The following is a 27,562-nucleotide window of genomic DNA, read 5'->3' as shown; positions in this document are numbered from 1 at the left end:
GCACTGTGCTTCCTCAAAGTATAATGCTTAAATGTAGCACTGGTATTACCCAGCTGACTTTACACATTAGCAACCGCAGGGAGATGCCATAGCAGCCATCCAGAACATCATAGTAACAACCTAACACTCTGAATGCATCCAGCAACAGCCTACCAGGACATTTAGCAGCAAAAACTGACTTCGGTTGAGGTTTGCAATCCACCAACCGCATTCACCCGACCAAAACAATCACCCATCATCTCCTCTGTTAAAATGGTGGCCCACAGTCTCTGTCCTTCAGTCTGGCCTGAGAGGACACAGATGGAGGCTCATTCTGTCTTGGCTTCTCCACGTATCTGTACTGAGATGTTGAGACAAAGCTGAGCCAAGTACTATGGGATCCATGCTGTCTTCCCAGTGCTGTAGGCAGAGACACACCAGTGCCCCTCCTACACTTAATAATATGCCAGACAATCTGGAAATCACCTGCCATATAAATAACAGCAGAATCACCTGTCTTATAAATAGCTGTCCTCAACTACAAACTTTTTTGTACAACCTGCCTTGTGTGTGTTTCTGTGTTTCTATACATCCAGCAGCAGAAGACCTGCCTCTCAGGTGTGTGTGCCGCAGCTGGTGTTGTGAATCAGGCCGATGACAGACACCTCCTATAACCCGGCTATTTCACAACACCAGGGTGGCACCGCATCACTGCCGACGAGACGAACAGTGACTGCACGACGCTGCTGAGGGATGCAAGGACAAACCTGTGTTCAGTGGTGTGACACACACACAGCTACGGGTGCTTTTTTTTAAAAAAAACTGGGGAAGTGATTTCAGTGGACTTTAAAATGTTTGTTTTGCTATGCAGGCTCTGATAATTACACCTGCTGTGCTGACTTTATAGTCTTTTCACCCAATCATAACATGATTTTTTTTTTTTTCCTCCCACATTGTGATTTGGACTCGTTGGCATTCACTCAGATATCAGAACCACTTATGCATACTGATTACATAATGTGAAGATACATTCTCCGTGATGAGACAGAACCAAGCTACATTCAGTTGTAAACCACAAACCTGTGAAATCTTTCTTACCCCTTTGCTCTGTAAATAAATAACATTACCAATATTTCCTCTGTAGATTTGTTCTGATGCTGTTGGGGTCCAGATTATTTGCGAAGTTGAGTTTGTAACAGCGCAATAAAATAATGTACAGCTACAAATCATGAATTACAATGTATGATCAGTACGATCAAATGTACAGGGTAAGAACAAGGCCAAAAATGTGTGCTGTGAAGTTTCAGAGGATCCATTTAAATGTTTGATATGCTAATGAAAGCCACTGCCAGACAGTGGAGTCTTGGGGTGTATGAACAGAACCCCTCATCACCATATGCTTCTGTTGTGGTTAATGGGACGCTTCCGAACAGAGAATAGCTTTTTTTTGGTCGTTGTTCATAAGCAGTTGTGTTTCTCCATCCTTTGTGCAAACATCCTTTCCCATCTGAATATTTGTAGACCATGTTATTACTCTTTTACTTGGAATGATCCATCAGAGAAGGACCACTTGAGATGGGAGCCATCGTTAATGGACAAGAAACAAATACAACACGTTATTATCCCAGGCCACCAGATCTGATTTAAACCTGCCTCATTAATCACGGGGGCCTCCTCCATCAACAACTTATTCTGGCTCTGATCTGTCCTTCGAAGACAGATGGTCTGCTGCTACCAAATAGGAGGGAGGCCTGCCTGATGATGTCTGAGAATATGGAGGGAGGCCTGCGGGTGTGTCGAGTTTGCACTGTTGGAAATACAGTGACCCACTTATGGCGTTCTCTTAACACATTGTTGGGCCCCTCACTGTTTTGACCTGCTCACACTAAAAAAAAAAAAAAAGATTTCCATTCCTTCTCTCACTAAATATTTCTCTAGCTCCCCTTTAGTGTTTATATGGTTTCATTTAGTAAATATGGAATCCAAAAGAAGACATCTTAGAGATTTCCCCAATCCAGTTAAGTATTGATTTGTAGTTTTATACGCTTTATATTGTTCTGTTTAATTGGAGAGCTATTTCAAATACTAGAGGTGGTGATGGGGTGAACTTTCCACTGAAGCACTGAACCGGTTTGTGCTGACAATAGTGACATCTAGTGGAGGTACTTGGCATTATGTTTCTATATAAAGTTGTTGATGAAACAAGGCAGAAATACAGGTTATGAAGTGAACTCACCACTGGCAGCACAGTGCAGAGGTTCGGGGGGTAGCCTACTTAGGAGACTATCACTTATTACATGTTCATGTTAAAAGTCACCCCAAATCACATTTGCATGCTAGTTATGACTTAGGGAAACTAAAAGAAATCTTGCTTTTTTTTCTTCCTTCCAGATTGATAAATTAAACTCTACACAGTTACAGGCTCTTTTCACTGATAGTTAAAATGTCAATGAACTTGTTCTATTCGACCAACCGTCCAAACACCCAACTATTTAATTCATTATAATAGAAAACGCAACAACTCTTCACTTGTGAGAAGCTGGAAAGGCCCCTGCTGGTACAGTAGTGGTGTTTTTATTCAATCATCTCACACAATACAATATAGCTTATATACAATCTAGCATACAATGTGACTGAAAAGGCATAGGCAGACGCATAATGCTTATATATGCTTATCCTACATTCTTATCAATTAAGCTACCCTCAAGAAAATGACATGTACTTTCTCAAATCATATTTACACTGGTGTATTGAGAGAGAAAAAAATGTACAAAGTCTGGCAGTGACTTTGTTTTAGCTCTGAACATTTTTTGCATTATTTTATAATATACCAAATCATTAATCATGGCATTTTACAAACAATGGATTTGTGTGATCATAGTAGCACCTCCACACAATAAGATATTAAGGAAATATAAGAGAACAATAAATTATATGCATCTCTGGATTTATACAATATTGCTATTGACTATTACATTTTACCATTAACATAGTCAATATGTTGTCTCCATGTTATTTCATGATCAATCTTGTCCATGACCACTTGTTTCATAGTCATAGACATTTGTAAAAATGTTAGAAGTGTGGCATTTTCCTTAGATATCCTACTAAGTTTGTCAATAAGAGGCCAGAGACCAAAACTAAACATTGCATTACAAAAGTCTGTTAATTTATGTTCTTTCCATTTTCACAGATAAATATTAAAGTCTCATGATGTGAGTGACAGTGAGTTTTACTATATATTTTTCTGTTTTAGAAATAGCTTGGATATTTTGAATTCACCCATTAATTAAATTAAATTGTTAATCAATTATAAATAAAACGTATAATCTCCTCTTGTTTTTATCGCGTTAAAAAGCACGAGCGCCACACCCAAAGCCGACAGGTGTTCGTGATTGAAGAGCAGCAGGTGTTGATAACGAGGGGAACGGAGGAGAGCGTCCCGTGTGACTAACATTATCACATTTAAAAACAGGAGTCATATTAACTATATTGTTACGCAAAACTGTACATCAATGATCCCAAACTGCTTAAAGGTGAGTGCAGATACAAATATGATGAGCATTATTCATCCTTCATGTAAGAAAACTAATGTTGTACTAATGCTAAGCCGACGGAAGGCTAATGTAGCTTAGCTATAGGTAAAAATCAATAATTTAACGGTTAAAGTGGAAATGTTCATTCTTCACATCAGCTGGGCGCGGCCCTCGTGCTTCTCTTCGACTTCACGCGCCTCCGTGTTGAGGGTAAGAGTGTCTACCTGTATAAAAATGTCGAATGTGTTTTAGCTTCTCAAAATATTAACGATTTATTTCTCTACTGTAAAGGAATCTGCAGTGTGGAGCATTGCACTAACAGCACGAGGTGTGTTCTGTCTGAAGACCAAAAGAGATGCAAATGTGCCAGTGGATATTATGCGGAAACATGTGACAGAGGTGGGCACATTTTTTACTCCTTTTTACTTGATGTGTTCTTATAATTCACTCTGTCTGAAAAGTATTAATTTGTCACAAAGGGGGCTCTGTGTTACAGGCATTGTGGAAAATGTAATCTATTTACTTTTCCAAGGAAAAAACAACTCTGCAATAAGTATTGCACCTACAGCAAAAAGATGGGTCTAAATCGACATGCGGTTTTTTTTTTTTCTTTTTTTCTCAAAACATTGCATCCTACATTTCCCACAATGCAACTACTGGCATAATCCCACATCTTTCCAACTCTTTGCCCCAGTTGGTAATGTGGACTTTCTGTTACCTATAGTGAGGCACCAACTCTGATAAATAAGCCAATAACTAACTTTGATCCCATCAGCAGCTCACAGGCTGAGAAGTACTACATCATACACGGTTCAACAGATTGTTAAGCATGTAGTTCAATTGCCTGCAAATGTTAACGTTTGCTTTGTACATATGACATGAACACATTCATGCCATATGTACACTGTTTACTGTGTTTGCGTAGCAGCATGTGTCTTGTGAACCTCAAGCAGTAACTTGTCTTTTGTACTTGGTTTCCTTTTTATGTATTTTTTTTTCTTTTACAGATGCACAGATCAAAGTTATATGCAGTAAGGACTTCATAGCAATCAGAGCGAAAGAAGATTACTTCACGTTTCACAACGTGCCGCTGGAGTCCCTGCACTTGCCCAACAAATCTTGCCGTCCTCAGAGGGACGTCGTCAACGGTGTGCCGTACTACATGTCCAAGATATCTAAAGACCAATATCAAATGTGCGGAGGCAAGCCGCTGACGGTACAACTGGAGCATTATCTATGTACAATGCCAAGCTCAAATCTGTCACTGTTAAGAGTAAAAAGAGTTATTCAGTTATCCCTGTAAATAGTGCATTTTTTTTTGTTGTTGTTTCCCCCCTTTCTTACAGAAAAAAAATCACATCTACTATTCCCTGAGTCTACAGTCAGACCCTCAGATTATTGGAAACATCATCAGAAATCCAGTCATTAAACTGGACTACACATGCATCTATCCATCCATCAGAACAGTCAGCCTGCCTTTCCCAGTCATCCACCTTTCCAGGTAAGGAAGGATGTTGAATTAAAAGACTTAAATGTCATTTATTTCTGATCCAATCCGTCTTATTTATACTTTAGCAAAGCCCTGGATACGTACAGGATTCAACATGTGCGTTAACCATTTCAGGCAAATTTGTCCCAAACCAGAGAACCCCCTGATGGCCTCCTGGTTCTCCTGCACTGCAATCTGAAAACATTATTTAGTTATTTCAAAGTCACCGAACGGACCCTTTTTTTTTTTTTTTTCTCACCTCTTCTCTGCACACGTACAGTGAGATGGTGATGCATGTCAATGAACTTGATGCCAACATACAGATGATGTTGTACCCAGACCAGTCCTATTCTGAGGCCTACAGTAGTGCCCCCACCATTGAACTCAGAGACACGGTAGGTAAACGCTCATCAGCTATCCACATACCAATCCTGTTTTGGTGACGCTATTTGCGCCGTGTTTCTGCGTCCAGGTGTATGTGGAGGTGACCGTCACAGAGCCTGCAGATTACTTCCTGCTCCGGGTTGATAAGTGCTGGGCCACGCAGTCTCCCCAGCCGAACATGACGGAGGGATTCATTTACACTCTGCTTCTGAACGGGTCAGAAGAGCTCTCTAACGTCATCTCATCTCACTTCTGTCCTCTTTGACTCTGAACTCCAGTTAAACCCATGTCCTACTCCTCGTTTCCATCTCTCTATGCAGGTGCGTGAAGGACGAAACCGTCTCCTTTCTTAACGTGAGCGCCAAACAGTCTGGCCGTAACGGAGAAAGTTCCACCGTTCGCTACAGCTTCGACATGTTTCGCTTCACAACAGAACCTCACGACCTCTATCTGCACTGCACTGTTGAACTGTGCGTGCCAGAAGACCACAGGTCCTGCAAACCTGTGAGCTCGCTCATCTTACTTTGTACTCGTGTTAAGAGGCCTCAAAGAAAAGGCTGTAAAAATGAACATAAAATGCCTGAAGGATCTGTATCATAGTATTTATTGTCTTGAGTGTTCTTTCTCACTTTAGTCTTTCATGTCTTTATTTCTTTCTTCACAGAACTGTAATTCAATCAGTAAGAGAGAAGCGGTGCGAGCAGACCCCTCTCTGGGCCTCCTATCGTATGGACCCATCAGGATTGAAATGCCAGACAGAGCTCAATCCAGTAAACTCCTGTTCCTCCATCACTGTTGCTATTTACTTCTGTCCCTGTACGATGCCACAATGATCTCTGTGGCGTTTTGTTTCAGGCATACTGGCGACGGTGGTGCTGCCTGTGGCAGGTGTCTGGACTTTGGGCTTCTTCCTCATCATCATCCTCACTGTGGTCAAGGCAGGCAGCAGGAGGCTCAAACAAACTGGGGAGCACTGACTACAATGTTGCTGCTGTTGGCAGCTTGAATAAAACTTTAAAAAAAACAATCTTTTTATTCCTGTCCTGATAAATCAAAACTTAAACACGTGTCATAGCAGGGTTAATAATCCAAGTTTTAGTTGTGACTAAAGTTTTGGTGTTGAAACAAGGTGACCTTTAACTTTCAACAGAAAAGTTCAAGTTGTGTCAGAAGTAACAATACCACTTAAGATGTATTTAAGTGCCTTCAGTAAGCTCCAATGTTGACTTGATACATTTTATTTTGGGTTGTAAGTGAATGTAAACCGATTCAAAGATCGTGGTTTATGAGTCCGTTTCATTACTAACTGCAGATCTAAAAAATATTTTTACTCTTGGTGTAAATTAAACACCGTCAAATGAAAGTGATAGAAATTCCTGAAAACTGAATTGTGCTTTTCAATTTACAAATCTGTCACAAGTGCATGAGTCATTGAAACGTGATGGTCCGCGGTACCAGTGTAAATAGAGCCGTCAATCACTCCACCCTCCATTTGCATCAGAGTGTGACACGAGTTGACACGCGCTACTGCAAAACCTGGGCACTGGAAAGCTGAATTGTTGAAGAGCTGCAGGTGTGTCAGACGACGATGCTGGAAGTAAACACTTTAAAATTTTTATTTGTATTTCTCCTAAGTCATGAATTATTCGTTCTAGCCACCTTAATGAGGACAGCAGACCAACAATATACATGAATATATACAACAGTATACATGACCTTAATTATTAGGTAATAATGCACTTGCCCTTAATTATTAGGTAATAATGCACCCCACATTAATATACCGCGCCCCAACTAAAGCCTAAAAAGCATCCCAAATTCATTACACAGCACTCCAAACAGGGTTTGGACCTCTGGTCCCCTGCTGTTGCGCATTCTGCCTCACTGTCCTGAGCTGACGTCATTACACTGAGCCATCATCTGATCTGACCAGTCAATATGACATATGTCGCGTGTTTAAACGAGTTGTCTGAAACATTTTACTTGGAGTCAAGTACAATGGCAACAATCAAAAACAAACTTTCTTCTTGTTCCGTGTTCGTCTCGTGCGGACCAGCCTGTAGTTTCCTGTAACAACAGCAGATGTCACAGTGGCCGCGTGATGTGGGTCTGGTGCGTTAGGACGGAGGAGGAGGGCCCTCTCTTCACTTGAGACCCGCTACAGATCTTGTATCAGATAGACTACCACACAGCTGTTAGATGGCGGTCTCACTAATATTTACACAACGCGTTTCCGCTCCGAGATAAAAGTCGAGGACGTTTTGATGGTGCCAAACAGTGGAGGTGAAATTTGATCGCTGGCACTGAGTTCCGAAATTTTTCTTTTTTCTTTTCTTTTGTCGTGCGCAACATTTGGCAGCAAGTTCAGAAACCGCTTCACTTCATAGTCACTTTTCGTTTGCTAACTGCCGAGCCCGTGTTTGCTCAAAGTGTCAGGAGACTTCTCGTTGTGCTGCTGATCAGCCATTGTGGACGTCGGAAAGGGGCAAGGTCTAGTTTATGTGCCCGCCGGCTACAGTTTGAGCTGTTTGCACGAGAGGATCTGCTGCATGAACACTAGGATGAGCCATGAGGCTGCTGGCCCAGGACAAACCGGACTGCCCTTAACCGGGAATGGATTAGTATCATCTTGATTCATGTTGTTTTTTTCCCCCCGAGGGTTTGTAAATGCACCTCTCTTTGCGTAACATATTTTTTTCTTCTGTTGAGCGAACCCCAGAAACGAGCACATAGCCCACTTGTTGCGGAGGTTTGTGATTGAATGTGAGAGGAGCAGAAGAAAGAAGAAGCATTTTGTCCTGTATTCCTGCCTGCTGGAGGAAGTTGTTTTCTGTCATCACTCCGCAACAACAACAACAACAACAACAACAACAATCAGCACATCATGAAGAAGATGGCATCCAAACAAGCCTGGACTCAGATCATCGCACTGTCGTCCTTGTTCTCCCTGACCCTGTGCAGCACAGCGGCGGATGTCCCGGAGGAAGAAGGCTTCAGTGCTGAGGTACAGTGCTGTCTGTGGGTCCCGGTACAGACCACATTTACCATGTAGATGGTCAAAATATTCCTTTTTTTTGTTGGTATTTGTCAGTAGTTTATGCATTTACAAATGCCATCATTTTTCCTATAGAGGAAATTCTGTATGCAATGTAGTACAGAAATATAGCTTTTCATAGGTTATGAGTGCTTCATGTTTGTTTTGGTAAAACCTCAAAGCATCAGGTGGGCTGTTGCACTGCAGCGATGTCCTTTGACGTTTTGACCTTTTTCCAAATAACATCAGAGTACATGTGGTACACACATGGAACGAGAGCAACACTATCCATCCATCCATCCATCCATCCATCCATCCATCCATCCATCTATCTATCTATCTATCTATCTATCTATCTATCTATCTATCTATCTATCTGTCTGTCTGTCTGTCTGTCTGTCTGTCTGTCTGTCTGTCTGTCTGTCTGTCCGTCTGTCCGTCCGGCCATCTAATTAGTGATAGGAGTGTGATTGTAGTACAAGTTAAAACTCAGCTGTAGGGTTGAAAAATAATGAAATATTATTGTTGATTGACTTTTGTTGGAATCACATTTTGAAGATAATATGTTGCATTTAACAGAATTCACGCTTGCACGCAAGCAGAATTCGTAAGCAGAGTTTTAACAACATTGTTTTTAACACTGAAACATAGTTTTTAGCAGAAATAAGGACATTTTAGGTGTTTGTTAATGTGAATGTATGTACATGTGTATAAAGAGTTAATTAATGCTTTATAACACACGGTAAGGATCGGTTCATGTGAATATCATAGAATTTTATTAAAAACTGTGCTATCAACCATTCACAAACTGTTTATAGACCAGTTACAGATGGATGGAAGTTTTGGTTGTTGCATTAATAAACATTTTTTAAAAGTCCTTATATCTACATACAACTACATTATAGTATGTTAAGTGTCTATGCCCTGATGATAAATGCTTAATAGAGGACTTACCATTATTCTGAGCAAATTGTCAAAATAACAAAATACGTCTTTTTTTATTATTGACATGTGAAGATCTTATTCAGTTTTGATACATAATGTCATTTTTCTATATTTGCCATATTGGGATAAATATAGAGATGTCAGAATAGCCCAACAATGATTTTTAGCTATTTCCTCCAGAGGCTTTGCTGCTCTTCTTTCCTGTCCCCGCATGTGAACAAGCCCACTCCAATGTTACATTGGTTGAGACTTGTCATGCTATGCAGAAATGGTCTCTGAAGGATTTTCTCTGCCGTGTGTGCACGCATGATGGGGTTGTGTGTTGCGTGTGTGCGTTTTGCTCCGGGCCTGTGTTCATCCTGTACATGCATGAACGTGTGAGTCCCATGATCCAGCTGTGTGAGAGGGCCTGCAGTGTTGTTTTTGAGCTCTGCTCTTGAAGCTTCTTAAAGGGCCAAACTCAAAACTTCACAGAGGTTTCTCCCCCCCTGGAGCCACCGTCCTGTTTCCCTGGCTACGTGGCTCTGTACGCTCAACCTCACTGGCAGCAAACACGAAACAAAGAGGGGAAATCCAACATGTGTCATTAGACTTTCAGCCTTTTACCATCATTTGAAGGACACACATGCAGAGTTTTGTGTTTACCTTGTGTGCTACATTAGTGACATACAGTTCAATCATTGTCCTTTTTAGTCCTCCTGTTTCCAGTTCTTCCTCTAGTCTCCTCTCCTCACCTTGGCTGTCAGTCAAGAGAAGGCGAGAGGAATGAGAGAGCAGGAATGTCGTAATGTTAATGGAAGCCATCTGGTTTCTATCTCTTCTTTCTCTTTTCTTTTAACTCCTCAGATGCTCTCTCCTGTCATTAGACAGTGGATTAGCACAACAGTTGTAGCTGTCATACGTCTTAATACACCATGCAACACACACACAAAAACAGACACGTGTTTAGCAACTTTTCCCATGCTAGACTATGCAAAACTGACTCCTCGCTTTGTCCTCACAGGCATGGCTTCGTAAGTTCGGCTACCTGTCTCAGGCGAGCAGTCAGATGTCCACCATGCAGTCGGCTCAGATTCTGTCCAAAGCCATCAGCGACATGCAGCGCTTCTATGGCCTAGAAGTGACTGGAGAGATGGACCCTGCTACTGTTGTGTAAGCCTTTTATTGTTCTGTAGCGATGGGGTTTTTTTTTCTGCAGGATGTTGGTCTCAAAAACATGCAACACCACTTAACATTCGTGTGCAGTCACCACAAACTGAATCCAGGGATATTGAGGGATGTTTTACAGCATGTATGATTTTTTTTTTTGTTACATTCATTTGCATTTTTTTTAAAATTACATTTCTCATTTTCTATGCGTTCTATGGTATACTTGGAATTGCCACAAATTTCAATTTGTCATCTGAGAATTCTGGGAAATAAACCTCAACTCAACAAACCAAGCATCGTGAAGCAATTTGTTTCAGAGCACTGAGCTTTTCCCCATCACATAATAACATTGTCAGATTAATGTGTTCGTATTACCAGGGGCTCCTGAAACAGTGCCAGCTTGTAATAACTTTTTATGCCCAGAAGGTTTGGATTATAGTTTCATTTTGCTTATATCACATCTTGGCTAATGAGGCGAGTCAGGCTATTGTGTCATATCCTCACATTCAACTGTGAACTAGATTCATGGTATTATTAGACCTTTGCTCTCAGAGTGGACACTGTATGTAAGGTTGATGGAAAAATCACACGGTCTTAAAGGAGGACTTTGACAGTTTGGGAAATACGCTTTGTTAGAGCGTTAGATGAGAATATTCATCCCACTGTGTAACGGCAGGTTAGCTTAGCATAAAGACTGGAAAAAAAAAGGAAACAGCTATTTTATAGGTTTTGCGCAAATGATACAAAATCTGCCTACTAGCACCTCACAAAGAAACACATAATATCTGTTTAATCTGTGCAAAAAACTGAAGTGTGAAAAACATGCGTTTGCAGATTTCTTTTTCCTTTGACAGAGTGATGCTGGCTGTTTCCCCTTCTCTCCAGCCTTCGTGTTAAGCTAAGCTAACGGGCTACTGGCTGGAGCCTCATATTTAGAACAGGCCGACAGATATGACAATTGTATGCATCTTGTAATTTAATGCTCAACAAAACATGTAACAAGTGGATTCCCCATAAATGTCGAAACATTCCTTAAACACAACAAACTGAGTTTGTCACTTGATGTTTAGTCCTTTTAACATTTTCAGTTTTCAGAGACAAGTCCTGAAAAAGGACTAAAATACAGATTGAGCTGATGTCCATAAGAATATGGCTACCTGTGCCAGCTGCATTTTGTAGAACTGAGGAAATGCTGCAGTCGCTTTTTGCAGCGAACAGTTTGTAATGTGGTGTGTGTGTGTGTGTGTGTGTGTGTGTGTGTGTGTGTGTGTGTGTGTGTGTGTGTGTGTGTGTGTGTTTGTGTGTGTGTGTATGTGTGTGTTTGTGTGTGTGTGTATAGGGCCATGCGTCGGCCTCGCTGTGGCCTCCCAGACAGAAAAGCGGAGGAGATGGATGATGGCGCGAGGAAGAAACGCTACGCTCTCACTGGACAGCAGTGGAGCAAAGACCACATCACTTACAGGTTTATAGCATTGAAATGTATAAAAAGAAAACAGCAAAGCAGAATGTTTAACACACCAACTCTAACTTGCTTTTTCTTCTGGCTCCAGTATTATGAACCAGCAAATCCCCTCCTCGCTGGGCGAGGAGCGGACGTACGATGCGATCCGCAAGGCCTTTGACGCGTGGAGGCGGGTCACGCCGCTCACCTTTGAGGAGTTACCTGCTGAAAACAACATCAGCATCAACAGCAGCCAGGCAGAGCTTGCTGACATCCTGTTGCTGTTTGCCTCTGGTTTCCATGGTGACATGTCTTTGTTTGATGGCGAGGGAGGGTCGCTGGCCCACGCCTACTACCCCGGACCGGGAATCGGTGGGGATACACACTTTGATGCTGACGAGCCTTGGACGCTGGAAAACCAAAACCCAAAAGGTTGGTGTGCTGATTTCCTGTGGGAATTGAACCTGTGACTTTCTGGTAGCGGCATAATCTCTCTGACCATGAGCTGGTCATCTGTGGTCTTGTCTGTCCTGGTCAACTGGGCTGCAACCTGAAGGGTTCACTGGGTGCATGTCAATTACTTGCTGCGATGCCATAATAATACAGTCTAACCAACTGATTAGCTCATTAGAATAATGTATTAGCTACATTTAATTTGAATGTTTTCTTCAGCTTGGTGCAACAGGTCATATTGTGAGTTTCCGAAATTTTTTACAGCAACATGGATTGATGAGACGTGATACCTCTTTGGTTCATTTATGTTCTATTTAATCTAGTAAGTATTAATAGCTGTCGTGTACAGCTCAACTCCAATTAACATGTATTGTTAATATAAATTACAACGTATCATATTCTATGTATTCTATTCATTACTGTAACATTCCTTTGTTGCGTGTTAGTTTACACAAATATTTTTGACAAATGTGTCCACACTATGTGTGTGTGCCACTGCAGGTATAGACCTCTTCCTGGTTGCGGTCCATGAACTCGGTCATGCTCTGGGTCTGGAGCACTCGGATAACCCCAGTGCCATAATGGCTCCTTTCTACCAGTGGATTCACACACACAACTTCACGCTACATGAGGATGACATCAGAGGAATACAGTACATATACGGTAAGAAGCACGCACTCTACCGTTTAAAACACTATATTTAACTACATTTAAAGCCACCACCAGCAGAATTTGGACTAAACAACTTGAGACCCAGTGAGTCCATTGATTTACTATTCTACGTCAGCCATTGCAAAGATACTTGTCTCATTTCTTAAAGACATAATACTGAAAGACAGCTAACTCAACCTGCAGGGACACAAAGAACATGTGTAAAATCACTGAGGTTGAAGTGCAGAATGTCCGCTGTAATTCGATGTTATATCAGACTATCACATCTGGACACTCGTCAAATGAAACAAAGAAGCCTTGTAAAGAAGCTTTGTGCCAACCGCACGCATACATTTGGGAAACCTCGCTCAGAACAGCATATCAAGCATGCCGTTATGATGTTCTCATGCTTTCCCTGGGTGAATAGACGCCATTGTTAATTGACAGATGGCATCTTTGTGTGTGTGTGTGTGTGTGTGTGTGTGTGTGTGTGTGTGTGTGTGTGTGTGTGTGTGTGCATGTTGGCTAGAGTAAGCTCATGTGTGTATTGGTGGACTGTATGTAGTTGCTGGTCTCTCTCTGCTGTGGCCCTGTTATAAGAGATGTAATTACAGGCCCAAACACTCATTTGTGTCTTAAACTGCAGACGTAGATTCATTACAGACCTTGTTTACACTCATCGACTGATTTATGATTTATTTGGCTTCAGACAAAAACATGTTTATTTTCATGCATTTCATTACCGCTCATTGTGTTGTCACATCTCTGATATGACATAACAGATACAAATAAATAAATAAATTAGCCTGTTGAGCCACCTACGCTAGACATCTGCACCAGAGTAAACTAGAGTTTTTAGAAACTAGATGTGAATAATCTCGCTGCTGTAAATACTGAAATGTAAATGTTTTGACTGAAATTACACAGTAATTCCTTTAATCAAACAGATCTAAATGACTGTTCCAGAGAAACGCTCTGCATTGGATGAGGAAAAAGATCTGAAGGGTTTAAATAGAGACTAACACAGCATCCACGTTGTTGGTAGGAATAAACATTGAGTTCCTTTGTAGAGGTTTGTTTGCCTTAACCATTTAGGTGAGAGACAGACTCTCAACAGTAAAAGGTTGTCAGTTATATACAAACCAACTTGTGAAATAATATATAAGTAATTCTAAGTATTTAAATACTTGATATTTTAAGACACAAATGTTGTAAGTTGGTGTCTTGATTTCACAAAAGGGAAGATTTAAAATGATTTAACAATAAAGATACCATAAAGATGGTAAAACCAAAACTCTTTTGCTCTTCATTATTTTAACTTTACTTTAAAGCTGTGGTTATCAATATTTGTATATTAACATGCAAGCTAATGCTGTACACAGCATTTTTGCCTATTTCAGCACCTTGTTTTGATTTTATTTTTCGATTTTCTTTTTCAACCATAGTAAGCAGTTGTTTTCAGCCAACTACAGTTGTGGTCAAAAGTTTACATACACTTGTAAAGAACATAATGTCATGGCTCTCTTGAGTTTCCAGTTATTTCTACAACTCTGATTTTTCTCTGATAGAGTGATTGGAACAGATACTTCTTTGTCACAAAAAACATTCATGAAGTTTGGTTCTGTCATGACTTTATTATGGGTTAACAGAAAAAGTGATCAAATCTGCTGGGTCAAAAATATACATACAGCAGTGCTAATATTTGGTTACATGTCCCTTGGCCATTTTCACTTCAATTAGGCGCTTTTGGTAGCCATCCACAAGCTTCTGGCAAGCTTCTCGTTGAATCTTTGACCACTCCTCTTGACAGAATTGGTGCAGTTCAGTTAAATTTGATGGCTTTCTGACATAGACTTGTTTCTTCAGCATTGTCCACATGTTCTCAATGGGATTTTAAGTCAGGACTTTGGGAAGACCATTCTAAAACCCTAATTCTAGCCTGATTTAGCCATTCCATTACCACTTTTGATGTGTGTTTGGGGTCATTGTCCTGTTGGAACACCCAACTGCGCCCAAGACCCAACCTTCGGGCTGATGATTTTAGGTTATCTTGAAGAATTTGAAGGTAATCCTCCTTCTTCATTATCCCATTTACTCTCTGTAAAGCACCAGTTCCATTGGCAGCAAAACAGCCCCACAGCATAATACTACCACCACCGTGCTTGACGGTAGGCATGGTGTTCTTGGGGTTAAAGGCCTCACCTTTTCTCCTCCAAACATATTGCTGGGCATTGTGGCCAAACAGCTCGATTTTTGTTTCGTCTGACCACAGAACTTTCCTCCAGAAGGTCTTATCTTTGTCCATGTGATCAGCAGCAAACTTCAGTCGAGCCTTAAGGTGCCGCTTTTGGAGCAAGGGCTTCCTTCTTGCACGGCAGCCTCTCAGTCCATGGAGATGCAAAACACGCTTGACTGTGGACACTGACACCTGTGTTCCAGCAGCTTCTAATTCTTGGCAGATCTGCTTTTTGGTGGTTCTCGGTTGACTCTTCACCCTCCTGACCAATTTTCTCTCAGCAGCAGGTGATAGCTTGCGTTTTCTTCCTGATCGTGGCAGTGACAAAACAGTGCCATGCACTTTATACTTACAAACAATTGTTTGCACTGTTGCTCTTGTGGACCTGCAGCTGCTTTGAAATGGCTCCAAGTGACTTTCCTGACTTGTTCAAGTCAATGATTCGCTTTTTCAGATCCATGCTGAGCTCCTTTGACTTTCCCATTGTAGCGTTTGTGGGTGTTTGTATCCAATGAGCCCTATTTAAATGGCCTCAGAGAAGTCACCAGCTGTAGTCACTCATAATCACTCACAAGAAGTTAAGAGGCCATGCTATGAAGCTCATTTCATTGACACAACTTTCTAAGTCACCAAAATTGCTAATTCATGTTGCTGTATGTATATTTTTGACCCAGCAGATTTTGTCACTTTTTCTGTTAACCCATAATAAAGTCATGAAAGAACCAAACTTCATGAATGTTTTTTGTGACAAAGAAGTATCTGTTCCAATCACTCTATCAGAGAAAAATCAGAGTTGTAGAAATAACTGGAAACTCAAGAGAGCCATGACATTATGTTCTTTACAAGTGTATGTAAACTTTTGATCACAACTGTAGCTTTAACAACCAACTACCTGCACAGCACCAAACAGTAGAAAACACCATCGAGAGTATCCTAACATACAGCACACAGTAAGGACCTGCAGTGGATGGTTAAAACGGCCTCTAACGTCGTGAGAGATCCCTCACACTCCGACATCCCCTGTTTACGAGGGCTGTCCTCAACCAAAGACATTCGTAGTCAACTAACACTCTTGAATTGACTAAATAAATATTAGTTGACTAAGACCAAAACAACCGATTTGTCAACAAATAGACTAAGTAGGGGCAGCCCTCCTGTTTATCAGCCTTCCCTCAGGCAGGCTCAGAGCTATATGCACATGGACAAAAAGGCTGCTAAACAGTTGCTAATGCAATCCTGTCAATGTTCTTTTTTAATATAATTTCATGTGCCATGTATGTAAAGTGTATGACTATGAATATTTCATTTTTTTTCTATATATATTTATTTTTAAAATTGATTTGTGCTGCAAAGTGGAGTGGATTCCTACAAAACCAAATACTCTTCAAAGCGTGTTTAACGTGGAATTACAATACAGCATCTTATCTCATCTAATCCTAAAAACAAAGTAGCTGTTGAACACCGTGGAGCATTTAGTAGCTACAGAGATAGATATTTCCCTCAGGAGTTGGTAGAGACCAAAACATGGCTAAAAGCTGTAACATCAACAGAACTGCCTGCCAATGTACGGAGGCATTCATTTTGAAAAGGTAACAGCTCTTTCTGGTGCTGTGATGAAAGTAGCCAACTAAGAAGTCGTTCATGAGCTAGTGATCTTTCCAAAGCTCTAAAATACAGTATATTGTACACTAATGAATAATTAATTATGTGTGAAAGGAAAATGAGACACAGAATCAATCAAATTTAAAAAAGTCCATAAGAAAACATGAATTCAAAAATGACCACAAGAAGTACCTTGAATGCTGTAACATAATTTACAGACTGCCTTGTTGCCTCTATTGCTGCTTTAAGAGAAAAAAAAAATGACTTCAGTCTATACATTCTATTGCAGATTAAAATGCTACAGATGCTGAATTTCTCCACACTCCGATAGCTGAGTCACTGGCCAACATCAGCCCTCATTTATTCCGAGCAGTATTTTTGGCTCAGTGTAACTCAATACGTCTTCAGGCCCATCAGCTGTCCGTACGTGTTACATAACTGGCTGTATCTGTGTGTTTTCCTCTCTTAGCAACCAGCAAGGTTGGTTTTTCCAAAGAGCAGCAGCACAGTCGCAGTCAATCAAGTGAGCTTATAGCCGCTCCACATAATGGAAAATTAGGTTTCCTTTGTGCGAAGGAGGGATAGAGATGGAGAGGACATTGTGAGGATAATGGAGCAGAGTATAAAATACATGATTGAGGTATATTGCCACACAGACAGGCTGGGTGAATTATTTCCTTTCAGGAAGTTGTTTTTGCATTTTAGGTAAATATATGAAAGGGGAAAAACATAGCATTTTAACTGTAGACGTTTCTGAGCCGAGGCTTTCCATCTTTTCATTCTCAGGCCCCCCTCTCCTCGGAGATGCTCCACCGACTTCTCCTCCGGTCATTGACGACAAACCCAAAGATGACTCCCCCACCTCCCCTTCTCCTCCTGAAGATGAACCCACCTCCACATCTCCCAGCGTCCCCCCACCCGAATCACCCGACCCGACCGACGGCGGCCCAAATCCCCCAGCGCCCCCAGGGCCGAGTCCCAGCCCTACCTCACCTCCTGTCCTCCCCACATCCACCCCCACCGACTCACAGCCTGAGCCGGAACCTGTCACCCCGCACGTAAGAAAAGATGTCCCCCCTCCTCCGCCTCCTCCTCGGCCCCCTGCCCCTCCCCGACCTCCCAAGCTGCCGGACCACCAGGCCCCCGATATCTGTGACGGGGACTTTGATACAGTGACCATGTTGAGGGGGGAGATGTTTGTTTTCAAGGTGAGAAGTAAAGAATTATTGATCATGTGTGTGTGTGTTTATTTCAAGGGTTTGCTTTCACTCAAATTCCCCACATGTTGTGGGTCAAGGATCATGTCACTGGTGTTTTTAACACCCCTGACCTACTTGAAAGGATTTGTAGAAATCTATAAACTTGCACAACCCTGCTCAGAGTCAAAACAACATTCCCGTCATGCAAGCAGAAGTAAACAATAAGTCATTCTGATGAAAAATAACAAGATTATTTTGCTTGTACAGGGTCGCTGGTTCTGGCGCGTGCGGAGGAACCGGGTCTTGGATAATTACCCGATGCCGATATCTGTCTTCTGGAACGGCCTGCCTAGTGACATCGACGCCGCCTACGAGCGCCACGATGGCAAATTTGTCTTCTTTAAAGGTATGCCAAAGCTGTTAAATACCAACAAAACCTGTCACTTTGCAAACCCAGCATCCACATGTTACGTCAAAACCTTCTTAGCAGACCATGCTGAGTTTTTTAATGGCTCAGCACTTTGGTTAAGAGAAGTGCTTATGGCTTGTTAGTTTCCGCAATGTTTTCAGCCACTTTACCCCGACGCAGAGCTGAAGCCAACTAGAGTTTGTTTTCTATAAACATGAATTGGGGAGTGAGACACAATTCTGTGCTTTCATTTGAACCAGCAGACTAAAAGGAAACAGCGCAAACTCAGCATTTTTTCCCCTCCATACAATATGACTTACGAGGACATGTTAATAATTCAGCACAGCTATAACTCTCGGTATTTGGCAGAAAAACACACAGAAATATAACTCTAAATAAGTTAAGTGATGAAGAAAATTGTTTTTTTCTGGTGAAACATTTGGCCAATATGACTGCAGATGGAGTCTGTGTGCCTTTTTGCATGTGTGCATAACTGCATCACAGAGTTGACATTTGTATTTTAGTGTTTGCATCTGGTTGAATGAGGCCTGTGCAGCGTGGCGGCTGTTGCAGGCCCAGTATGAGTCTTTCGCTCCAGCTGAGCCCCAAAAGGATTCATGAGAGAGGTGGCGGATTGCATCAGCCTTCCCAGCGCACTGCTCCAGATGTCCACAGCCACAGAGCTTTCACTTTTACAATCAGGCCGTCGGGTGATTTGTCATGCTTTTCAGGATTTTTTGGGCTTTTGATCACAGATTCTTTTTTATTCCCTGTTAGAGGTATTTTTTTTAGGGAGTTTTTCTCTTAACCGAATCGCTCATAGATGATTCTTGTAAGTGTTGATTTCTGATGTTGTCATTATTCCTTCTTTTTTTTTTGTCACGTTCTTCAGAGGTTTAAGGAAAGCTGCACAAGCTGATTTTGAGACATTGTTGCCTCTTCTCCAAAGAATTTTGGATCGTTATGCATCAAATCCCTGCAGAAATGTTGCCCATATATGTCCAAAAGAAATGAACTACTGTAGTAAACAGTAGTAAAAACAGGTGTGCAGTGTGCACCAATTCATTTCATTAGGAAAATAAGTATTATGCCAACCATTTCTACCTTGCCTGTCCTTACTGCTCCTCTTCTGGAGTGAGTAAACCCCCAGTAGTTTTAGCCATTGCTTTCGCTCCATTTGCTTTTTTCTCTCTCCTTTTCATCTCTCTTTCCCCTGTCGTAGCCAGGTAACAAACATTGCAACTCTATCCTTTTACCCCTGCAGATGATAGATACTGGGTGTTCAGGGAGGCTGATGTGCTGCCGGGATACCCGCAGCCCTTACATGAGTACGGACAAGGAGTTCCTGCACACAAGATTGACACAGCAATCTGGTGGGAGCCCAACGGATACACATACTTCTTCAGTGGAGACAGGTACACTATATCACAGACACACACACATGCATGCAACATGATTTGAACACATTTAATGATAACGTGAGGAATTAAGACAATGATTAGAAGACGACTTTTTGTCACCTTCCCCGCTACAACTTTGTATTACTCTCGATATCTAAAAAGGGCTTTGAACACTGTATGAATCTCTATTTGTCTTAATACACCTTACTGTCTGAGTGCAGATACTGGCGATACAGCGAGGAGACCCGCACTACAGACCGTGACTTCCCCAAGCCAATCAACAGATGGGGCAGGATCCCTCCATCACCCAAGGGAGCCTTCCTCAGCGATGACGGCGGTAAATAATGACTTTCAACTAAGCAAATACTGCCTTTATTTGGAGGAAAGAAACAGCTTCTGTTATGAGAATCACATCAGACACCAAACACTGTACATACAGTGTTGACAGCAGGGGAATAACTTGAGTGAGTGAGGGAGAAAAAGAGGGAAAGGTCAGAGGGGTGAAATTGGGTGTGTAAGAGACAGAGAGGGAAAAAATTACATTTTAGGCTGCAGCAAGCAGAGCAGAAAGAAGGGTGAGGAGATGAAGGGAGAAATGAGAGGTTTGAGGGTTGGCCCGTCCTTCCTTTTGGAAATTAGATTTGCGGCAGAGCTGCTCTAAATGCACTCTGTAACAGTCAGATCTCATCTCCACCCAGAATGTCTCTGCTAAATGTAGCCTAAGAAGACCAAGAGGAGTGTTTGTATTTCTTTTTGCATCCCATTGTCAAATCTTAATGCATGCCATTGGTTTATGCTCTGTATAGTTTCCTATTACTACATTTTAGGTATAGTCTGGTATTATACTTAACTGGTCCCTAACGAAACATACCCATGTCTGCTTTTTGTTCACTCAAAAATGTTACTTATATTTACCCTGTCAAGACAAATGGTAAAGTAATGAGACAATATTTGATGTGTTTAGGCATTTAGCCTAACACTACTTCTCCAAAAGCTCTGAAGTCACAGTTTGACATCTCGGAAAATACACATTTTTGCTTTCTTGCCGAGGGGTAGATGAGAACATTGATATCACTCTCATGTCTGTACAAGCTACAGGCAGGAGATGCCAAGCTTAGCATAAAGACTGGAAACGAAGGGAAACGGCTAGTCTGACTCTGTCTAAAGGTGTCATCTAAATCTCATGTTTTTGTGTCATTTCAAAAGCCCCACCTGTAGACTTTCCTTACTGTCACTCAGTGACAAGTTCAGAGCCGAGACACCAAATATCAACACTGTACATATTCTACAGTAGATTTACATCATAATCCATTTTACATTAGTTGAATAAGTTCATTCTCTTTTATTTTCCTCTCATGCAGCTTACACCTACTTCTACAAAGGCACCAATTACTGGAGGTTTGACAACCGCAAGACAGAAGCAGAGAAAGGCTACCCTCGCTCCATCCTGAAGGATTTCATGGGCTGTATGGGAGCCCCCGACCCTAAGCCCGATACAGACACTGAGCAGGAACCAAAATACAAACCAGTCGACCCTTCAGACCGAGGCAAAGACGAGCACAAAGAGCCAGACGGGGGCCGAGACAAAGACAAGAACCCGGAGGAAGACACGTCCTCTCAGCCTGACGGCACAGAGGACGAGGACAAAGAGGTGAACGTGGTCGTGACGGTGGCCGACAATGAATCAAAGATCATGACCCTGATCATGGTGATTGTTCCTCTGGTCCTGATCCTGTGCATCCTCGTCCTAATCTACACCATCCTCAGGACTCTACAGAACAAAGAGACCCCGAGGGCCTTGGTGCACTGCAAACGTTCGTTGCAGGACTGGGTGTGAGGCACAGAATGAGAAGCGAGAGAGCGGGTATTCATCATTTGGTACAGTCGTTACAGGCGTCAAAATTTGTACTTATGGGTCTGACGCAGTACTTAAGTCTAAGAAAGCAGAGGATGAGTCACCGTTTTGGGCCCCATTCATTGTGAGAACTTTTATCGCTCATGTGAAATAATGCATACGTGGTAAAATAGGTGCCCGTGGAGCTGCAGTGTAAGTTTCCTTCTACTGGCTCTTGAAGTTTTTCTCCTTTGTGCCTTCCAAATGTCTGAAAGGGTACTTCTATTTCTTTAAAAAAAAAAAAAAAAATCACGTTTGTTCCATCACAGCTTACATAAATGTGTCAGCCACCAGATGTGTACTGTAGAAGACACATGACACACTAGGAAGGTCCGTTTCTATTAATTCTAATTGTACAGAGGAGGGACCAGTGATTTATTTGTAGTATAAATGCAGATCAAGTCAATAATGCACATAAATTACACAGAAGCACACATACACACAAACATGAGTACTTAAGGCTATACAATTAGCTATACAAATACATGCATTCATATGAACAAGTCTTCCATATGCTTGACTACGATGCCTCAACCAATCTCGACATTTTTCTTAGTTTAGAACAGATAATTTGCACTTTTGATTCTGTTTTTTATCGTCTTTGTTTTGCTGAGGTTGCTTCACTGCAAATACGTGTGTGTCTGTCTGTGTTTTTATGCTTATTAAACCCACTGACACTAGCAGAAGAAGCACGTCCTCCGACCAGAGCAGGAATGTCAGACAGCTGTGTGCGTCCATGACCGCCCGTCTCCCACTGAGCCCATTATGTCTGCCCTCTCTCACACACACACACACACACACACACACACACACACACACACACACACACACACCAACAGCACATGATCTCCAAAAAACCTCTAACTGCACTCATTTGTGCATGCATGTCCACATATGCAGACACACACGCGCACACAAGACATAGAGACCACCCAAACAAAGGCACATAGTTTTTGCACACAGACACAAGGGCTCCAGCCTCCCCTCCTCCCACCACGGCCTCGATAACTGACCTGACTACACCACTAAAACACAATCCCAGTGGAGACGCATTGATATACGCCTAGTGCCAGGGCTTGGCTAAAATACAACAAGGGAGGATTTATTCACACTTAACGAGAAGATTTGAAAAGTGCTGTGGTACTTTACAAATTATATCCATCTCAGCTCTACCTGTCAAGAGTAAAATCATAGCAGCAGTATCCGTCTTTCTGTATCTCCTCTTCTGTTGTTCATGCTAAGGCTAAATAGCGTTGAAGCAAATTAAGTGAACATGGGAGAAGCCTGCAGGCCAGAGAGGAATGGGCCAGGGTCTGGTTTCCATTAAGCCCACATGCTGCTGATTTATTAGTGGCATGAGGAGAGGAGAGAGAGGGGAGTTGGGGAAAATGCAAAAAGAAGGAGGTATAAAATATAATGGTGGGGAGAAAGGGGAAATGAGAGAGAATGAGATGACGAGGGAAAGAAATAAACCGGGGGAGGCACAGATTGAGGAGGTGGAGAGTGAGGCCTCTGCCAAAATGTCCTTGCCAGTTTTCTCTGGAAAAGGAGGAGCAAGGGAAAGAGGGAGGAAGGATCTCTGGGAGGAACAGCGCTGGCGTTGCACCTCCTGACCTAGATTGGGACACTAAGTCCACGCCTCCTTTTCAAGTCTTCTTGTTTTTGCTCGGTTTGTTGTCATGAGCTGTAGATGACTTCCTCTGCGACCCCCTGCTCCCTCCCTTATCTATCCTTCTGTCCAATTTTTCTTTTCTTTTTTCATTTTGAGTCCGTTTTGTTTTGTCTCATTGCTGTATGCCATACCACACTAATGCTCTCCCAGATGTATTCATTTTCTTCTCCACTCTCCTGGAAAGTTAGCTCAAGCATTTATACTTAATGTACAGAAACATCTGCAGAAAGTGTTCATCGAGTCTCCCTTTATCTACCTGTCTGTCTATACCTTGCTTGTGTCGGTGTAAAGCCACTATTGTCATGCTAATCATTACCTTTTACTTGTGTCTTTACATTGTGCCTATAGTTTCTTTTTGCCAGTATTGTGCCTTTTTTCTGTGAATAATGGGGCGGCATTTGTTTTTTTTTACTATAAATAGCACGAGGGAACATTTTTAAAAATGTGTTTCTTTCCTTTTTTTAATTCTTATTACTTGTAGTTTTGTAAATTTTGTTTTTGTTCAGGTTTTCTGTAAGAACATTATTAGATTATCACGAAGTTGATGCATGCAGGGCATGTTCTGTAAGGCCTGTGCACTCCTGTGTAGAGTACGTTACAGTTTTCACAATAAAACTTACAGGTAAAAGCAACACAAGTCTTCTTTGCTGCAGTTTTTGGCTTCATGTTATTGTAACTGCACACCTATAATCAGAAGTGCAAATGTCAAGTTCAAGGAGTTAATTCTACTATTGGCCACAAGAGGGGAGGGTTGCTTCTAAAATGTTAAGCACAATATACACACACAATGATGATAAACTAAAGTTAAAGCTCATACAAAAACATGTCTGTGTACACAGATGCAGTGCTGGAATGCACACTTACTTAATTAACCACTGCACATCGGTACAATTTTGGAGTTAATTGTACTTGTTAAGCAATTTCCATTAAATGCTACTTATCATTTCAATAGTTTTTAAAAACAGTTAATATATTTAATAGAGAAATAGTAAAGAATCCGAGTACATATCCCACCAAAAAACAGCTATAATGTATGTGAGTGTGTGTGTGTGTGTGTGTGTGTGTGTGTGTGTGTGTGTGTGTGTGTGTGTGTGTGTGTGTATGTGTGTGTGTGTGTGTGTGTGTGTGTGTATGTGTGTGTGTGTGTGTGTGTGTGTGTGTGTATGTTAGACAGCACCTTCCTGAATGTCTTTATGTCAGAGGTAATCAGGATTAGCTTCCATCACAGATCATCCACTACAGCTTTACTTCTGCATCTGCTTTCTCTTTCGTCTATTCTCTCTGTTTTTCTTTCTTTCTTGATGGCAATTCTCTCTCCTGACACCATTGCAGTTCAAAGTAACAACTTTGGTTTCCTGAGAAGTTTCCCCAGAATTAGAAACAGTTGTTCGGTTTCCACACATTTACCTTAACTCTCTTCCTTTCCCATGAGTCTGTGTTCAAACTGCCCCTGGCCCGTAACAATAACATCCTGTCTTATCCAGACGTCTAATTAGGATTGAGGCCGCTATGGTGGTGCCCATAGGCGCTGCCATATTCCAGTCATGGGCCAAGGGTCTGTGTCATCGACCTGCTCTCCCAGCTTATCCCCTGCTGAGCTGATAATGGGATCTTTACCTGTCTGTCTGTCAAACGTGTGTCCACATGTATAATTTACCCTGACTGATGCTTACACAGGTTGTTTGTTTGGAACCCCATAAACCTTTCCATCAAAGCAGCTATTCTTTCACGGTTACAGTTCTACCTTTGACCTCAAATGTGTCATGTCCTGTTTACCAGACAGTCAGTTAATGAGGGCAGTCCTGGATCCGTTAATTATTATCAAAGCATCATGCCATTCATCCCCATCCTCTCCAACTTTATCTTGATTTGTACTCCTTATTTTGATGGGATTTGGATTGATTAAAATTGCATTTTGTAGTTGATTCCTTAACTTTCAATCTGGTGTCATCATCAGGTAAAAAACTATCTTTAATCTGCCTCTGATGTAACTTGTTTTTAGAGCTAACGCAAATTAGGAAAATGTTAGCATGCTAACACACTAAACCGGTTAACAGTGTATACCCGTTAAACAAGCGCACGTTAGCGTCGTCGCTGTTGTGTTAGTGTGAGAACCCTCTCTGTCCTGTCTGCCTGTTACTCCGTTTGTGTGGCTGCTTCCCCTGCAGGTGGAGGTGGGCGTGGTAGAGGGTCATCAGCAGAGTGGAAACACCTGAGCTCATTCCATTTTTTTTTTTTTTTTAAATCCCTTGGTATTGTAGTGGAGACTGAAATAACATTACTCAGGTAAACTACCTCAAAAGTGTACGCACAGTACGATAGTAATGTTAATTGGACTTAGTGACTTTTCACCTGCTGTTAAATGTCTGACGCCATATTGGAGACACGGTTGGCTACATTTTCAAAAATAGAAGAAAAGCTCTGTGTAGCCTTGTCTGATAGGGCGGCGGTCTTCATAGGGCTGTGGGGACAAGAGAGGAAGTAAAGCATCAGAGCCCTGGTCAGACCCTGAGCCTTTCTAATAAGCTTTACCTTCCTCTAACTGTCTCCTCCGGACTGCTATTTAGTCAAAAGGTTTATGTAGCTCATTGCTGCTCAGTTGGCAAGTGGCCCTGCGTCAGTTGCTGGGGATAAAAGTATAATCAGGAAGGGATGGGAGATGATAGGGAACGCAGATGACATGGTGTTCTGTACCAAGTGCTCTGTGTATATAGTAAAACAAGTTATCTCCTCTTTGAGACATTATACATCCCAAACTGTTTTTTTGGTAGAAAAACTGAATGTAACGTGTTGATTACAAACTACAAAACATGATCCAGATGAAAACACACGGGTCGTGGACTGCAACTGGATGAAAAGGGTTCGCTTTCTATCTCGAATCCCAACAGTCTGTGCTTATGTTAGTCAGCACTTGTTGCTTGTGGCTGTTATTCCGTTGTGGTGGGGGGTGACAACAGTTTATAGGTTACAGGGATGATGTCCTGACGATACGTTTCTCTGCTGTTAATCTGCGATGGCTCACAGTCCGGGATTGTGCCTTGACCTTCAGGTTGTGCTGGGTAATCCAGTTAGCCCCAGGCAGCCACTGTGGAAATCCCAGCAGACCTGTGCTGGCTGTGCCGCACTCTGGATCTCTACGCCACCGGCATGCAGAACCACCTGTAGACACGCAGGTAAGACAGGCAAGTCTTTGTCATTCTGTACAGAGAACAGATGGATTACTTGGGTGGTGAAATGAATACCTGACTGCTGATTTGAGCTGCTTGCTGTGATGGCCCGTGTCTTGGTGAAGTTGCTGAGAGTTTATATGATCATAAATGTTCATGTGATTAGATGTTGTCTTACAGCTTCTGATTTGCTTTTGTCAAAGTCTGTACTGCCGAGTTTTATCTGAGGACAGAGGGTTAAATGCACAAATCTATCCTAAATTAAAGACACAGTCCATGGGCAAGGATTAATATCCATGGGGTGTCTTCCACTGATTTATGCTCTTTTGATGACCGAGAATGATCCGGTGTGAAGAGGACGTATGTCAGGAGTTGATCCAGGCCTTAAGCAGCGAAGAAGGCTGTAGATTAGTTGGGGGACAGAGCTGCAGTATTTAATCCAATGCAACAAATTTGGGATTATGCCAGAGAAGAGGCCCCGCTGATCTTTGCTGATTGGGACAGTGTGTCACACACTGTGATCGCAACAACATCTCAAACTTTCTTTGTTAAAAAAAGCTTTGGGTTTTCTGTGAACAGATTCCAGATAGAAAACCAATCCCACAGCTGAAACGTGTGATAACTCCTGAGAGCTGTGAAACTTCTCCCCAGGCCATCACTTTTTTCCCCTCTATGATGGAGCACCGTGTCTAGAGTGCACATTTAGCTGCAACAGACACGTACAAATCTAGTTTAGATCCAAGAATAAAGCGATGGATTATTGCAGAGAAGTCACTGTGACATTTTGGGTTGGTTTTCTAAATTCATTGTATATAAAATAAGGTGTGTAGTGGACTGACAGAAGCATAGATTTTTATTTAGGTCTTTCTGGCCTCCTTTTGGTTGTTAGTCTTCTTGGCTCATGGCATACATTGGATCTATG

The 27,562-nt window shown here is 41.9% G+C and overlaps 2 protein-coding genes across 3 annotated transcripts; both read left to right on the top strand.

Moving 5' to 3' along the window:
* The first annotated feature begins 293 nt into the window (after window positions 1-293).
* On the top strand, window positions 294-6,365 carry zpd (zona pellucida glycoprotein d). Of its 2 annotated transcripts, XM_068723086.1 has the most exons (11): window positions 294-3,204; window positions 3,338-3,515; window positions 3,674-3,725; window positions 3,807-3,914; window positions 4,523-4,731; window positions 4,862-5,016; window positions 5,285-5,399; window positions 5,477-5,604; window positions 5,709-5,892; window positions 6,053-6,158; window positions 6,244-6,365. In XM_068723086.1, the coding sequence occupies exons 2-11, from the start codon at window positions 3,495-3,497 to the stop codon at window positions 6,363-6,365; spliced, it is 1,200 nt and encodes a 399-aa protein (XP_068579187.1). In that variant the 5' UTR covers window positions 294-3,204; window positions 3,338-3,494. The 2 variants fall into 2 exon arrangements, with proteins under 2 accessions (XP_068579187.1, XP_068579186.1); XM_068723085.1 differs by having other exon boundaries at window positions 294-3,515.
* A 1,186-nt stretch (window positions 6,366-7,551) lies between these two features.
* mmp15a (matrix metallopeptidase 15a) lies at window positions 7,552-24,110 on the top strand. The gene is made up of 10 exons (XM_068722379.1): window positions 7,552-8,392; window positions 10,371-10,519; window positions 11,856-11,978; window positions 12,067-12,389; window positions 12,912-13,073; window positions 17,686-18,107; window positions 18,366-18,504; window positions 19,772-19,922; window positions 20,129-20,244; window positions 21,269-24,110. Exons 1-10 carry the CDS (start codon window positions 8,273-8,275, stop codon window positions 21,742-21,744), a joined length of 2,181 nt encoding a protein of 726 aa, XP_068578480.1. The 5' UTR covers window positions 7,552-8,272; the 3' UTR covers window positions 21,745-24,110.
* The last annotated feature ends 3,452 nt before the right edge of the window (window positions 24,111-27,562 follow it).

The sequence above is a fragment of the Cebidichthys violaceus genome, unplaced genomic scaffold, assembly GCF_023349555.1.
Source record: "Cebidichthys violaceus isolate CVI_PGR_0920_01 unplaced genomic scaffold, fCebVio1.0.p SCAF_3, whole genome shotgun sequence".
Classification (NCBI taxonomy): Eukaryota; Metazoa; Chordata; class Actinopteri; order Perciformes; family Stichaeidae; genus Cebidichthys; species Cebidichthys violaceus.
The sequence above is the reverse complement of the archived record's forward strand: the minus strand, read 5'-3'. Positions and strand labels throughout refer to the sequence as shown.